Raw genomic sequence first — 12,957 nt, 5'->3', positions numbered from 1 at the left:
GTTTGGTTTTCTCCGGGTACTCCGGTTTTCCTCCCACATTCCAAAAACATGCTAGGTTAATTAGCGACTCCAAATTGTCCATAGGTATGAATGTGAGTGTGAATGGTTGTTTGTCTATATGTGCCCACTTTGCCGTCATTATATACCCAGCAGGGTCAAACGTCCATATTTGAAATTAAACAGTTTACACGGTTCTCCCTTTGCATTCCTTTTAAGCTGTTTCCGCGGAAACGGATCAGGAAAAAAAAATTGCTGTTTAATGTCAGACATGCATGTTTTTCACGAATATCACCATGCCGGTGTGACTCCGTTACAGTCATCACTTTTCAAGTCTTTGACTTTGAAAAGACCTTCCTTATGTTCTGTTTCTATCCATCATGGCACATTCCGGAATTCTTTGGAACGCTGGGGAGCCTTGACTGGAATTAGCATTCATTACAAGAGAATTCTTATATTTATTCTCGCAGTTTTTTTGCACATGAGAGAGGAATATTAGAGCGGCTTTGTGGCGGAGGGAGGGGTCGGATGCTCTCTGACGCTGCTGGGAATCCTCTGTAGTTTTTGACAAGTGTGTGTGTGTGTGTGTGTGTGTGTGTATCTATATGTGTGTAGATAGTTCACATCCCTCTCATCTCATTTGCCCCTGGAACGAGGCAAATAACCCCCGCCCTGCTCTCTGGTATGAATTGCCGGGCCGATCTCTCACCCCCCCCCCCCCCCCCCCCCCCGCTTTTGAGGGCTGGAGGGCAGTGGGAGCTGACAACACGATGGCATTGTCTCTGATGATGGGAAGCCACAGTCTGAGAGGGGTGGGGTGGGGGGGGGATAGGGGTAAATATTGCCTTCATGTGGGATTTCTTGCAGTGCTGAAGTTGCTCGCGCGGGAGCGAGTGGGATGGAACGGAGTCGAACGCTGTGCCAACACACTGAGAAGCCGATCAATTATTTAGCCCCCACCTGCTTAGCCGACACCTTCTCGGCTTATCTGCTGTCGCTGTTTTGATCCAGTAGTGGTAAAAAAGTACCCACGTTGTTATTGTTGTTGTTATTGTTGTTGTTATCAACAATGATAAGGAAGGCGGTTAAAAAAAAAAAAAAAAAAACTCTTATCATACACGATATCACCCCGCGGATATAAAAGATATCAGAGCGTTCCTCTCCTCTCGGGCTCGTCATGTTCAGACCGTGACCTCTGTCTTGCTGTTGGTGGGCAGTCCCTTGTGCTTGGGGTGCACGTGCGGCGAGTGGCCGTAGCCCAGCGGCTGCGAGAAGAGCTCGGGCAGCGTCTCGATGCTGAACTGCCTCTTGTTGGAGTAGGCCTGGCGCCGGCTGTTGGGCTGGTGCAGGGGCTGGTGGTGCTGCTGCTGGATTTGGTGGTGCTGCTGGCCCTGGAGGACCATGTGGGTCGCAGCAGGGCGCTGGATGTGGCTCTTACTGGGGTCCCACGCTTTGAAGGCCGAGCCCGACGTCAGAGGGTGGGTGTTGGTTTTGGAGATCTTGGGCTTGGGGATCTGGGAAGCGTTGATGGTGATGGCCAGCGGTGCGTGGATGTCGGGCGGTGGGAGGAAGGACTTTTCCTTAGGGTGGAAGTTGATTGGCTGGAAGGTAGGAGGAGACTGACGGTGGGTGTAGTCCACCATTGGGTAGCTCTTGTAGTAATCTCTTGGAGTTGTGTCTGGATTGATGGGACACAAGAAAAAGGAAAAGTCCATGAACAGACCTGAAAGTTGATGAAGACCACATAGACCACATAGACCACATAGACCATATAGACCACATAGACCACAAAGACCTCATAGACCACATATGACAAGAAACTAGAACGCCACCTCATCTCCAAGCCGCTACTTTTTTCACACGTGTTAAACAGCACCTAAATCAATGATGCTGCTAATTTGTCGCTACAAGAACTACAGTTCCCATGATGCTTAGAGTGTAGATTCAGGAAGTAGTGAAGTGCACACGAATATCAGATATCAGATCTAGGTATAATACATTTTCTAGAAACTCTGGATAAAATGCAATTATTAATAAATGCAAAAATTAAAAAAATTACAAAAATTACAAAATTTGTAAAAATGTAAAAATTTGTAAAAATTTGTAAAAATTTGTAAAAATTTGTAAAAATTTGTAAAAATTTGTAAAAATTTGTAAAAATTTGTAAAAATTTGTAAAAATAAAACAGTTTACAGACAATATATATGTACAAATTCTCAATAGTCCAAAATTAGCAGGTGATTATTTCTTATGGAAACATTTTTTTTGGTTAGAGTACGTTTTGGTTAGGGGCTGCACGGCGGTCGAGTGGTTAGCGCGCAGACCTCACAGCTAGGAGACCCGAGTTCGGTTCCACCCTCGGGCATCTCTGTGTGGAGTTTGCATGTTCTCCCCGTGCATGCGTGGATTTTCTCCGGGTACTCCGGTTTCCTCCCACATTCCAAAAACATGCTAGGTTAATTAGCGACTCTAAATTGTCCATAGGTATGAATGTGAGTGTGAATGGTTGTTTGTCTATATGTGCCCTGTGATTGGCTGGCCACCAGTCCAGCGTGTACCCCGCCTCTCGCCTGAAGAAGACAGCTGTGATAGGCTCCAGCACCCCCTGCGACCCTCATGAGGATAAGTGGTAGAAAATGAATGAATGAATGAGTTCTCCTCCTATTTTGTGTGGAAGTGGTAACTTTTTGGCTTCTTATTTTGTCTTTCCCTACCCTCGGTCATCTCTGTGTGGAGTTTGCATGTTCTCCCCGTGCATGCGTTTGGTTTTCTCCGGGTACTCCGGTTTCCTCCCACATTCCAAAAACATGCTAGGTTAATTAGCGACTCCAAATTGTCCATAGGTATGAATGTGAGTGTGAATGGTTGTCGACCCTCGTGAGGATAAGCGGTAGAAAATGAATGAATGAACGTTTTGGTTAGAGTACGTTTTGGTTAGAGTTGGACCTAACCAAGGTTCCATGCAATCAATATCATTCTTAATTGATGAATAAATTCATCTTATTCCTAACGCAAAGCCAGTTAATCTGTCATCCGACCGGGGGGGGGGGGCGCGGCAGGGTGAGAGCGTGTGGCACAAAACTGTAGGGAATGAAAGTAGAACGGGTTCAGCATGTCATGTCGGATTAGCGCGTTGCTGTTCGGTCATCACCACTGCAGCCCCCCCCCCCAACAGACACTCAACCACACACTCGCCTTAAGACACTATCAACCTTGTTTTCCCCCTTTTGTGAATAATTTTCCTCCTCCAGAAAAACAAGACATTTAGAGGAAAAAAAAAAAAGAGGAATCCTTGCTGTGTAATCCGTCTGCACGTTTGTCTCGTTTCTTCTTCATTGTACAGTTTATGGTGATGTGTTTGTGCGCCCATCTGTTTGTTCTTCTCTTTTATAAATGGCATCGTGTCACAAGGAAAATGTGTGATTGATGTGGAGAGCGGTAAAGAAAAGCGATGCCACGTCGGAGTGCAATGTGCAGTCTCAGCACATCAGCGTCCTTGGCGTAAAAATGTGTTCATAAAGATTGCAGCTTGGCCCCCCCCGCCCCCAACACACACACACACACACACACACACACATATGCCGCATCACCTGGCTGGCAAAGCACCAGTGACCTGGCCGTGACTTTGTCAACATAGCCAGGAACTCTCAACTCCCGGGCAACTATTTCTCATTTTATGGCCAAATAAATCATCCAGTCATGAAAGAGTTGGGAGCGGCTCAATCTAGCTTTCTATCAAAACGGTTAGCTGCTCAGCATACGAGGTAAAGTGACGTATTATTATAGCGCTTTATTTGAACAGGTTAGCTTGAGAATCAGTGTTTTTTTTTCAGGTTGGCCTTAAACCAAGGCACCCAGTTTTACATCCTTTGGAGGATTTTTGGTGTCTCGAAAAATTTTATATGATATAGCGCTAACTCATCACTCATGTGACGCACATTAATTAAATAGTGAAATAGTGAAATAGTGAGATTGTTAAATTGTTAAATTGTGAAAATGTTAAATTGTGAAAATGTTAAATTGTTAATTAAATTTTTTTAATTTAAATTATTAAATTATTAAATTATTAAATTATTAAATTATTAAATTATTAAATTATTAAATTATTAAATTATTAAATTATTAAATTATTAAATTATTAAATTGTTAAATTATTAAATTATTAAATTATTAAATTGTGAAAATGTTAAATTGTAAAATTTTAAATTTCAATTATTAAATTATTAAATTATTAAATTATTAAATTATTAAATTATTAAATTATTAAATTATTAAATTATTAAATTATTAAATTGTGAAAAATGTTAAATTGTTAATTTAATTTTTTAAATTTCAATGTAAAATTATTAAATTATTAAATTATTAAATTATTAAATTATTAAATTATTAAATTATTAAATTATTAAATTATTAAATTACTAAATTACTAAATTACTAAATTACTAAATTACATTATTTGATTTTTTTGATTTTTTGATGTTTTGATTAGAAAATTTAAAATTAAAACATTTTTAATATATATATATATTTTTTTACATTTATTAACAATTGCATTTTATCAAGAGTTTCTAGAAAATGGATTATACCAACAATCACATCTGTAATCTTAGCCCCCCCCCCCACCCAGTGTTATGTATATGCGAGTGTAAAGCAACTCTAATGAAAATGCTGTTATGTGCAGCGTCGCAGTGAAATGTGAGCTTTAGAGGCTGTAGAGGGGAAAAAAAAACCAAATCATAAAAGACCCCCAAAGAGCACATCATCTAACACTTTGTCACACGTTGAGTGCAGAGAGAATGCAACGCTTGCGCTTCAGTCGGAGTGTGTGTGTCTGTGTGTGTGTCTGTGTGTGTGTGTGTGTGTGTGTGTGGCTTTTGTCATTTCAAAGTCTTTTTTATGGAGAAATGTTGCTGAGACTCGCATCTCATCTTTTGAATTCTATGCAATATGTTTCCTACTTGGTGACTTTTTGGCTGCGTTCACACTTGTGGTTTAGACCAAAAATAATATCATAAAACAAAATACAATGCGTACTTTGGTTTGGTTTGCTTAGCAGTAAAAACTTCTGCATACCCAATTCGTCCCTTGTTCATAGTGGCTAATTCGTTCCAGGCCCAACTGCCCTAAATTAATTTAACGCTATGCAGAATAAGATTAGATGTTTATGAAATGAATATTTTTGTAGTTAGAGCAAACAAAACCTGTTTGAATTTCAAAAATTTAGAGCCCTGGATACATAAAATAACACCCCTATAGTCACCATTAGTCACCAGGATTATTATTATGCTACAGGGACTCTCTTTATTTACTCCATACAAACCGTATCTATTATGCTAATTCCCGCCACTTTGTGTTGAGTTGTGGACTCCTATAGAGCAGCTACACACAATTACGCTTCCATTGGGTATTGTTTACATGGGATTGTGCTAATATTATGCTACAGGGACTCTCTTTATTTACTCCATACAAACCAGATCTATTATGCTAATTTCCGGCACTTTGTGTTGAGTTGTGGACTCCTATAGAGCAGCTACACACAATAACCCACACAGCAAGCTTTTTAGAGCTTCCAGATTCTGCACCTCTTTCAACAGTGTTTCCATGTACGGTCTTGAATTTAAATTTATTCCACCCCGAGCTCATCTCCAGGTGCGCTGTGATTGGTCGCATTCCTAAACGCTCCCGAGGACTTCCGATCCATGCTTACATCCATGCTTGGTATTTAACACGGGAATACAACGTTGTAACAACGTTTATAAGTCATAAAAGTCGAAAAGATGTATCGCTAACTCTTTAAGAAAGGGTTTGAAATGGAGTGATAGTTGGACAGAGAAGCCACAAATATACCACTTCCACACTGAATGGGAGGATGACCTTTTTTTCACTTAGCATCCATGCCTGGCTACATTGAGTGCAAGGTAGGGTCATGTAATAGGGACGCATGTCTTGTCCTTGACCAGAATACTACATCACTACTACTACTACATCACTTGTACTTCAATATGTTTAGTGTACCCCGAAACAGCCATCATTAATACATGTCATATATTAGCAATGGAGGAATAATCGAACTGCAATATTGTGAGTGATGACTGGACAATATTTACCATCCTACATTTTAGGAAAAAACTATGACAAATACTTCCAAAAAGCCATCATTTCTCTTCCATATTTGGTATTTGTGAATACCATCGTTTTCCCACCGGTGGGTGTCTTTGGTCCACCAGCCAGCGTTCCTTTGAACGGAACCAAACATGACAAGTGTGAACGCACCCTGAACTCTTCATTTCTTTCCTAGCTTCATATTCTATTCTCTTATAGGTTCTCCCATTGCTTCTGATGCGGTAAATCATTGAAACTTTGGATATTTGACACTTTTTTTTTGACATATGGCGGCGGTATATATGGGCGCCGTGTCGTGTACGCCTATGCATGTGATGACACATGTTTGTGTTATGTGAGCCTTAGGAAAATGTTTGTGTATGTTTGAGGAGGACAGGGAGAAAAAAGCCAGAGGGTGAACTGCAGGACGGATTGTAGCCGCTTTCACCCTGCTGCTGTCCGGACCGCTGTTGCTCACCATTAATGCCGCGCTTGTGTATGCGTGTACGCTTGTGTCGCAGTGACACGGAGTATGGAACCTTTTTTTTTTTTTTTTTGTGATTTGATTATTCTTTTGTCTTTTTTTTCCATAGTAAACCACGTTTGCCTTTATTTAGTGCAAGGGCAGCTGTCAATAACTGTCAACGTTGTAGTGGCTGAGCTGGACGCAGACGAGCGAGGCATCCATAAACATGTGCTGATCCTTGTTTTTGTTCGATTCCCCGGTTTCATAATGCTAATGGACTATTACTGCAGTTCAATGTTATGCAAAACATTCATTCATTTTCTACCGCTTTTCCTCATGAGGGTCGCGGGGGGGGGGGGGGGGGGGGGGGGTGCTGGAGCCTATCCCAGATGTCTTCAGGGCGAGAGGCGGGGTACACTCTGGACTGGTCGCCAGCCAATCACATATAGACAAACAACCATTCACACTCACATTCATACCTATGGACAATTTGGAGTCGCTAATTAACCTAGCATGATTTTTGGAATGTGGGAGGAAACCGGAGTACCCGGAGAAAACCCACGCATGCACAGGGAGAACATGCAAACTCCACACAGAGATGGCCGAGGGTGGGGAAAGACAAAATAAGAAGCCAAAAAGTTATCACTTCCACACAAAATAGGAGGGGAACTCATTCATACATTCATTTTCTACCGCTTATCCTCACGAGGGTCGCGCGGGGGGGGGGGGGGGGGCGGGGTGCTGGAGCCTATCCCAGATGTCTTCAGGGCGAGAGGCGGGGTACACTCTGGACTGGTCGCCAGCCAATCACATATAGACAAACAACCATTCACACTCACATTCATACCTATGGACAATTTGGAGTCGCTAATTAACCTAGCATGTTTTTTGGAATGTGGGAGGAAACCGGAGTACCCGAAGAAAACCCACGCATGCACGGGGAGAACATGCAAACTCCACACAAAGATGACCGAGGGTGGGGAAAGACAAAATAAGAAGCCAAAAAGTTACCACTTCCACACAAAATAGGAGGAGAACTCATTCATACATTCATTTTCTACCGCTTATCTTCACGAGGGTCGCGGGGGGGGGGGGTGCTGGAGCCTATCCTAGATGTCTTCAGGGCGAGAGGCGGGGTACACCCTGGACTGCTGGCCAGCCAATCACAGGGCACATACAGACAAACAACCATTCACACTCACATTCATACCTATGGACAATTTGGAGTCGCTAATTAACCTAGCATGTTTTTGGAATGTGGGAGGAAACCGGAGTACCCGGAGAAAACCCACGCATGCACGGGGAGAACATGCAAACTCCGAACTCGGGTCTCCTAGCTGTGAGGTCTGCGCACTAACTACTCGAGCGCCGTGCGGGCCTTAACCAAAACGTACTCTAACCAAAGAATTTTTTTCCATAAGAAATAATGACCTGCTAATTTTGGACTATTGAGAACACATGAATATTTAAAAAGAAGAATTTGTACATATATACTGTCTGTATACTCTTTTAATTTTAAAATTTAGAATTTTTAAAAATTTTAATTTTTTTTTAAAGTTTTTAAATTTTTTATTATTTTTTTAATTATTTTATTTTCAAAATTTTTTACATTTATTAATAATTGCATTTTATCCAGAGTTTCTAGAAAATGGATTATACCTTGATTTACATCTGATATTTGTGTGCACTTCACTACTTCCTGAATTTGCACTCTAAGCATCATGGGAACTGTAGTTCTTGTATACTCTTGTAATACTCTAATAGTATTAGATAGATAGATAGATAGATAGATAGACTCCCTTTATTGTCATTGCACAAAAACACAGTAGTGAAATTGCCAACGAAATGTCGTTGCCTGGCTCCCGTATAATAACAGACACAAAAGAAGATAAGTAATAATAAATAATAATAATAATAATAATAATAATGTGGAGAATAAATAGATAGAATAGTATTACTGCGGACTTCTCTGTGAACAATTGCAACATACGTGGCGGACTACACGGATTTCTGCTTGGACTCTGCGGGCTATTGTTTGTTTCCTGTTAAATAACTGCTAGTTATGTAATCATTTCAGACCTGTGTTTTGAGTTTGAGTCCCCCTTATCTAACCCCGACTGACAAAAGAACGAATGTGCAGCATTAAAGCACTGAATTAATGACCAACATGATGTTTGCACAGTCACTGTTCACCTGAGGAAAAGCTATCTGAGGCCGTTTGGTGGTTGCTGGCACGATTCCCCTTTTCCGCTTCTGGCCATCTCTTGTCCACTTCTGCTTTACTGAGTTGTTTGGAGTCAATGTGTTTATTGCTGTTGAGCAAGGTGGCGGCTGTCGCTTTTAAGGTGCAGGGCGTTTTTATTGCGCAACCTGATTAGCTGTCCTTTCATTATTTCCAGTCTTTATTTCATCAAAAATGGAGGTTCTGAAATACAATAATTCCTTAGTGTTTGTGCTTTAAATTTTGCGAGGTCACTCGCACGTTTTTTCCAAAAATTATAAAAAAATCTTGCTTTTTTTGTGATTGGATAGGGCTTACTAGTCATTTTTTAAAATATGTAATGTATTGCTATTTTAATACTTAAGCAAATTAAACTTTTTTTTACTGATGAACTAACTAACGAGGAACTAATGACGAAGACACATACATTTAGAGTAGTTACTGATTAACTAACTAATGACAAAGACACATACATTTAGAGTAGTTACTGAGGAACTAATGGCTAAGACACATACAGCTGGAGTAGTTACTAATGATGAACTAATTACCAAGACACATACATTTAGAGTAGTTACTGATTAACTAACTAACGAGGAACTAATGACGAAGACACATACATTTAGAGTAGTTACTGAGGAACTAATGGCTAAGATACATACAGTTGGAGTAGTTACTAATGATGAACTAATTACCAAGACACATACATTTAGAGTAGTTACTGATGAACTAACTAATGAGGAACTAATGACGAAGACACATACAATTAGAGTAGTTACTAATGAGGAACTAATGACTAAGGCACACACTTTTAGAGTAGTTACTGAGGAACTAATGGCTAAGATACATACATTTAGAGTAGTTACTGATGAACTAACTAATGAGGAACTAATGATGAAGACACATACAATTAGAGTAGTTACTAATGAGGAACTAATGAGTAAGGCACATACATTTAGAGTAGTTACTGATGAACTAACTAATGAGGAACTAATGACTAAGGCACACACATTTAGAGTAGTTACTGAGGAACTAATGGCTAAGATGCATACATTTAGAGTAGTTATGAATGAACTAATGATGAACGAATGACTAAGACATATACATTTAGAGTAGTCACTGATGAACTAACTAATGAGGAACTAATGACGAAGACACATACAATTAGAGTAGTTACTAATTAACTAATGAGGAACTAATGACTAAGGCACGCACATTTAGCACACTTTTTTTCACTTTTCTTTCAACACATGAACATTGAAATGCATTATATAATATTTGTAATTAATATTATAACATATTTTAACATTAAGTTTAACTGTTGTTTAATTGTTAATCAACTGGTTTTTTGACGATTTCCAGTCTTTATTTCATCAAAAATGGAGGTTCTGAAATACGGTAATCCCTCAGTGTTTGTGCTTTAAATTTTGGGAGGTCACTCTCACGTTTTTTCCAAAATATATTTTAAAAAAATCTTGCTTTTTTTTGTGATTGATAGGGCTTATTAGTCATTTTTTAAAATATGTAACGTATTGCTATTTTAATACTTAAGCAAATTAAACTTTTTTCACTTTTTTTCAACACAGGAACATTGAAATGCATTATATAATATTTGTAATTAATGTAATATATTTTAATATTAAGTTTAACTGTTGTTTAATTGTTAATCAACTGTTTTTTTGACGATTTCCAGTCTTTATTTCATCAAAAATGGAGGTTCTGAAATACGGTAATCCCTCAGTGTTTGTGCTTTAAATTTTGGGAGGTCACTCTCACGTTTTTTCCAAAATATATTTTAAAAAAATCTTGCTTTTTTTGGGCTTACTAGTCATTTTTTTAAATATGTAATGTATTGCTATTTTAATACTTTTTTTTTTTTTTTTTTTACTTTTTTTCCTCTTTTCTTTCAACACGGGAACATTGAAATGCATTATATTATATTTGTAATTAATATTATAACATATTTTAATATTAAGCTTAATTATTATAATATTTAAATATTATTTTAATATTAATATTAAATATAACGTACATTAAATTATTTATTTTTTTAAACTTTTTTTCAACGCTGGCAGCCTTAATTATTGAAAATAAATCACATTTCCTGCTGTGCATGCGATGATGCCCTGCGCCTAATTAGCACTCAACATGGAGGTCTTGAACGTTACTGTGTGGAATACCTACCCACTCCCTTGAGTGAGGAATACTTATTGAAGCCGATTCCCAGGTTGTTGTGGGGGTGAGACAAGGCCATGGCGGGACCCAGGGGAGACAAGGCTGCGTTGTTCAGATGGTTATGATCTAAAAGAAAACGAAAGATACATAAAGGAACCCTGCATTTAAACGTTGCACACATGGAAAATAATGACAGGAAGTTAGTATGCCAATGCCTTTTATGTTTGAAGGTAAACCTTGCTGATTGTATTGTGAATGAGATGCGGGGATTGAACCTTTTTTTTGTGGGAGTAGAAGTAACAATTAGCTAAGGCTCAACGGCTGTGTGTGCATTTCACACGCGTGCAGCCTTTAGAAGCGTAAACTACTAAAGCAGGGGTGGGCAAACTTTTTGACTCGCGGGCCGCATTAATTTAACAAAATTGACGGGGGGGATTATGTAGTATTTTACACCTATATTTTTACACATATTTTACATGTAAAAGTGTCATGCAATCTGCTATATGTGCACTTTGAAATCATTTATTTGATGTAAAGTGTGTTATAAATGTATTATTATTATTATTATTATTGCTATTGTTATTAGAATTATTATTATTATTAGTTATAGTAATGTTATTATATTGTTTATTATTTTGTTAATAATAATATTACTACCATTATTATATTAATATTATTAACAACAATATTAATATAATAGTAGTATTATTATCATTATTGACAACATTATTATTATTATTATTATTATTATTATTATTATTATTATTATTATTATTATTATTATTATTATTATTATTATTATTATTATTATTATTATTATTATTATTATTACTATTATTGTGCTTGTGCTCCTTTTTCCAGGAGTATTTTGTAAACAACAGACCACATCAAATAACGAAATTGATAAAGCAGCTACCTCAACCATCAAAAAGTTGGCCCAAGCCACGATGCCAGGTTATGTGTTGAGTTTAAATGAAATACTTTGGAAAAAACAGGCGGGCCATATTGAAACACTTGGCGGGCCGGATGTGGCCCCCGGGCCGTAGTTTGCCCACCCCTGTACTAAAGTGTTGTGCAAGATTGCATGATACCTTTATAGTTAAATTATGCAATTATGCGATTTTTATGACAAGAGGTGGAAAACTTTTATTTCGAATGTCATGTGTTGTGTGTGTTAAGACCTATTATGCTAATTTCTAGCCCTTTGTAATGTGTTGTGGACTCCTATAGAGCAGCTACACAGAGATAGATCCTCCAGAATCTGCACCTATTCCAGTATTTTCTCTGATATTCCACCCACGGCCCACCTTTGGGCCCCACAAACTCCGCTGTCATTGGTGACACTTCCAAGACAAACATGGAGGAGGGCAGGCCTACAGCTTCTACCCGGTCACGCCCATATAAGGACGTCAGTGACACTGTGACATCACAGGTAGCCTGAAACCGAGCATTCAGAGTCATCCCGAACTTCTTTCAGGGCTCACTTCCGAATAGACAAATGTCGTTATGTGAAGCTTTGGCATTGTTTAACCTGCAGGAAGAAAAGCTCTGATTGGCTCAGAGAGAACCCACATGGTTTGCATGTAGAATAGAACCTTGGTTAGCAGACGCCCCGGTTAGCATTCATTCATTCATTTTCTACCGCGTATCCTCACAAGGGTCACCTTGGGGTGCTGGAGCCTATCCCAAGTGTCTTCGGTACACCCTGGACCTGTGGCCAGCCAATCACAGGGCACATATAGATAAACAACCATTCACACTCACATTCATACCTATGGACAATTTGGAGTCGCTAATTAACCTAGCATGTTTTTGGAATGTGGGAGGAAACCGGAGTACCCGGAGAAAACCCACGCATGCACGGGGAGAACATGCAAACTCCACACAGAGATGACCGAGGGTGGGGAAAGACAAAATAAGAAGCCAAAAAGTTACCACTTCCACACAAAATAGGAGAACTCATTAATTCATTCATTTTCTACCGCTTATCCTCACGAGG

At 38.9% G+C, this 12,957-nt stretch overlaps 1 protein-coding gene across 4 annotated transcripts in view; it reads right to left on the bottom strand.

The window, feature by feature from the left end:
* Window positions 1–746: 746 nt before the first annotated feature.
* The window catches only part of LOC131103805 (protein shisa-8), a 102,237-nt gene continuing 90,026 nt past the window's right edge, over window positions 747–12,957 (bottom strand). For all 4 annotated transcript variants that reach the window (XM_058050360.1, XM_058050356.1, XM_058050357.1 and 1 more), the window contains 2 exons: window positions 10,968–11,084; window positions 747–1,675 (listed from right to left, as the gene is read on the bottom strand). In XM_058050360.1, coding sequence (XP_057906343.1) covers window positions 1,179–1,675; window positions 10,968–11,084 — 614 coding nt within the window. In that variant the 3' untranslated portion in view covers window positions 747–1,178. The remainder of the gene's footprint in view (window positions 1,676–10,967; window positions 11,085–12,957) is intronic.

Source organism: Doryrhamphus excisus, chromosome 15, assembly GCF_030265055.1.
Source record: "Doryrhamphus excisus isolate RoL2022-K1 chromosome 15, RoL_Dexc_1.0, whole genome shotgun sequence".
Taxonomy (NCBI): domain Eukaryota; kingdom Metazoa; phylum Chordata; class Actinopteri; order Syngnathiformes; family Syngnathidae; genus Doryrhamphus; species Doryrhamphus excisus.
The sequence above is the reverse complement of the archived record's forward strand: the minus strand, read 5'-3'. Positions and strand labels throughout refer to the sequence as shown.